General features: G+C 38.0%; 1 protein-coding gene across 1 annotated transcript in view; it reads left to right on the top strand.

Annotated features, from left to right (window-relative positions):
* Nucleotides 1–1,006: 1,006 nt before the first annotated feature.
* LOC136837854 (uncharacterized) overlaps nucleotides 1,007–3,971 on the top strand; it is a 90,101-nt gene continuing 87,136 nt past the window's right edge. Inside the window, exon 1 of the mRNA XM_067102745.1 lies at nucleotides 1,007–1,031. Within this exon, the coding sequence (XP_066958846.1) occupies nucleotides 1,007–1,031 (25 nt within the window). The remainder of the gene's footprint in view (nucleotides 1,032–3,971) is intronic.

Below are 3,971 nucleotides of genomic sequence, written 5' to 3'. Positions count from 1 at the left end.
GAAACAGATATAGAAACCGAGACACAAGGGAGACTGATGCAGCGAATATACGAATGGGAGACAGTTGAAACAGATATAGAAACAGAGACACAAGGGAGACTGATGAAGCGAATATACAAATGGGAGACAGTTGAAACAGATATAGAAACAGAGACACAAGGGAGATTGATGGAGCGAATATACGAATGGGAGACAGTTGAAACAGATATAGAAACAGAGACACAAGGGAGACTGATGAAGCGAATATACAAATGGGAGACAGTTGAAACAGATGTAGAAACAGAGACACAAAGGAGATCGATGAAACAAATATAGGAATGGGAGACAGTTGAAACAGAATTAGAAATGGGAGACCCACGAGAATATCTAAGATTTAAAAAATAACGGCTCTCCAGAATGTCAGTGTAGGGCAGTAATAACAGTGGTCCAGAAACATGTACAGTACTGTGAGACGAATGCTACATGATATGGAAATGGAGAGAACTGAATCTGGTATTATGAAACTACGACAGACCTGAACAGATGGAGATGGAAGACAACTGAACCTAGAGATGGACAAAAAAATTATACCTTAGTTTAACCAGACCACTGAGCTGACTGACAGCTCTCCTAGGGCTGGCCCAAAGGATTAGACTTATTTTACGTGGCTAAGAACCAACTGGTTACCTAGCAACGGGACCTACTGCTTATTGTGGAATACGAACCACTTTATACCGAGAAATGAATTTCTATCACCAGAAACAAATTCCTCTAATTCTTCGTTGGCCGGCCGGAGGCTCGTACTCGGGCCTAGCAGAGTGCTACCGAGAACTCTACCGACTAGTCCAACGAGGAACGACCTAGAAATGGCAACGCAATGCAACTGCAACGCTATGAAAACAGGAGGTAACTAGAATGGATATCAAAATGAGGCCAGTTAAAACCATATTAAAGGAGAGAGAGAGAGAGAGAGAGAGAGAGAGAGAGAGAGAGAGAGAGAGAGAGAGAGAGAGAGAGAGAGGCAATTATGTCAATAAGAGACGAACCAAACCGTAAGTAAGTGGTTGGGGGCTTAAACAGTAATGAGTACTTGGAACTAGGAGACAGCTGATTACATGTACTAAGAGACAGTGACATGTACTAGGAGACAGTTGATAACATATATTAGGAGGTAATTGATAACGTACTGGGAGACAGTTGATAACATGTAATAGGAGAGAGAGATGACAACATGTAACAGGTGACAGTTGATAATATGTACTAGGAGACAGTTGATAGTATGTACTAGGAGACAGTTGATAACATGTAACAGGAGACAATTGATAATATGTACTAGGAGACAGTTGATACCATGCACTAGGAGAGAGTTGTTAATATGTAATAAGAGACAGTTGATAACATGTAATAGGAGACAGTTGATAACATGTACTAAGAGACATAATAACTACTAGGAGAGTGTTGATAATATGTACTAGGAAACAGTTGATAACATGTATTAGGAGACAGATGATAACATGTACTAGGAGACAGATAATAACTACTTAGAGACACTTGATGATAAGTCCTAGGAAACAGTTGATAGACAGATAATAACTTATAACAGGAGACAGTTGATAATATGTACTAGGAAACAGTTGATAACATGAACTAGGAGACAGCTGATAATACGTAAACTGAAAAAATCCGAAAAAGCATGAAAACGAACACACCTGAAAGGTAAGGAATTGGAACACAGCTGACGATGGATGGAAATGAGAAACAGCTGAAAATATGCGAGGGTCGAAACACCTTAGAGACGAAAGGCAGCCGAACCACTCATGAGACTGGAGACAGCTAAAAATAAAGCTTGAAGATGGAATCGGCAGAAACTCTTATGGAAATGGGGGGCAGTTGAAGCTGTAGCAGCAGCGCGAGTCCTCCAATGAAATAATAACTAAATCTGAAGACTAAAGTAGGTTCTATTATTGAATTTAAATGAACGAACCTTAACTAAAACAAGGGGATGGATAGGCTCTTGTGAATGAATGTTCGTCCTCTGTTACTTAAGTTTCGTTCGTCAGACCTCAAAGCGGCAAAAAGCTTATGGTTTTTGCGTTTCATCAAGAGAAATTCTCCAAATGAAAAGTTTTTGTACAATGCACATGGCTAGTTGCTAGTTAGTCTCTGGACTAAATACGCCAGAGAGAGAGAGAGAGAGAGAGAGAGAGAGAGAGAGAGAGAGAGAGAGAGAGAGAGAGAGAGAGAACAATATTTCTTTACTGTCGAAGACATGCTTGAGGTAGGAACAAAAATGTCGGATGGAAAGACAGCATGGTTTGACACTGAAGTGAATGAAGGAACCGCCTGATATATCAGAACAAAATAAGGTGTATTCACGATGGGAAAAGAACCGGAGGAGAGAGAGAGAGAGAGAGAGAGAGAGAGAGAGAGAGAGAGAGAGAGAGAGAGAGAGAGAGAGCAATATCATGGAACTGGGGTGAATAAAATCATTCGAACAAAAACAGACCGACGTTTCCAATGAGAATATTTTTGGTCGGGCGAATCTATACGTTTTCCAGAGAAGACTAAACGGCATACTTTGCAACTGATTACAGCAAATATTTACATCACAGATCACTAGGCCGACTGCCAAACGCTCAAAAAATGAGATTAAACATTTCCGGGAGAGGATGAGCTGGGCAAAGACTTCGTGAATTGAAGTGTATCAGTGCATGAGTTAGAGAGAGAGAGAGAGAGAGAGAGAGAGAGAGAGAGAGAGAGAGAGAGAGAGAATCAGTACCGAAGTGCAACTGAGTACTAGCTGTCATTATTTTTGTAAAAAACATGGGAAGGAATTTTCTACAATTGAAATGCTCTCTCTCTCTCTCTCTCTCTCTCTCTCTCTCTCTCTCTCTCTCTCTCTCTACTTTGTTCAATCAGCAAAAGAAAAGAGCTATTTTCCTCGCATCACAAAAAATGATGAATTAGAATTCTTTGCACCCTCCTCCTATTGAAGCTATGGATAATGGCTCTTCAAAGCTCTCCTTGAGAAGAATTATAGATAATGAACAAAAGGATTTAATTCTTCAGTTATTTTCCTTCCGTTGTTCGATTCTCAAATTCTTTAAACAAATAAATGTAAATTAATTTGGTATTATTTTTCTGCGTAATGTAATTATACTCGTAAAGACTTGCTGTTTTTGTTTTATTTCCTGTCTTTTGTTTCCTTTCCTCTGCTGTGGGCATCAATAATCCAACGCTTCATTAGACATAGCTTACATAAAAAAAAATAAATAAAAAACCGGACTAATCTCAAAGCAAAGCAAGAATTGGGAAAAAGACATCACAAGTCCAAACATGCAATATTCTATAGAAATGTTTGGCAACAGACGCTTAAAAAAGAAATTTCAAAAGTATTGGAACTACAGTAATTAAACACAAACATAAGCATATGTGCCCACTCACCTCACAAACACAACACACACACACACACACACACACACACACACACACATATATATATATATATATATATATATATATATATATATATATATATATATATATATATATATATATATATATATATATATATATGTATAATGTGTATATATATACATATCAATATGTGTATATTGCATTTATATATAACACACAATATCTTAACTTCTCTAATTCCTCATCTCTACAAAGCTTAAACGCAAATGAAGAAACGTACAAAGAAACTCTAACTTCCGCAGTGGGATTCGAATCCACGCACGACATGTTAAGGTGACGTTAACTGGAACCATCTGCCACAAAGTGGGATAAACGGATCTATTTCCACCCACAAATACACATGGCTGTAGAAATCAAATACATTTTCTAGAGCTGAAATAGATCTTCATCACTGTAGTGTTTTAGTATTTGTTATATTTTTAACCTGGACTTCACCTAGTACAAGAAACTTTCTGGTCACTATTTCACCAGGTATTCACTTATTCAACCTCTACGAAAATACTCGTACATCTGAA

This window comes from Macrobrachium rosenbergii, chromosome 4 (genome assembly GCF_040412425.1).
Source record: "Macrobrachium rosenbergii isolate ZJJX-2024 chromosome 4, ASM4041242v1, whole genome shotgun sequence".
Lineage (NCBI taxonomy): Eukaryota > Metazoa > Arthropoda > Malacostraca > Decapoda > Palaemonidae > Macrobrachium > Macrobrachium rosenbergii.
This window is presented reverse-complemented; position numbering and strand designations above follow the sequence as displayed.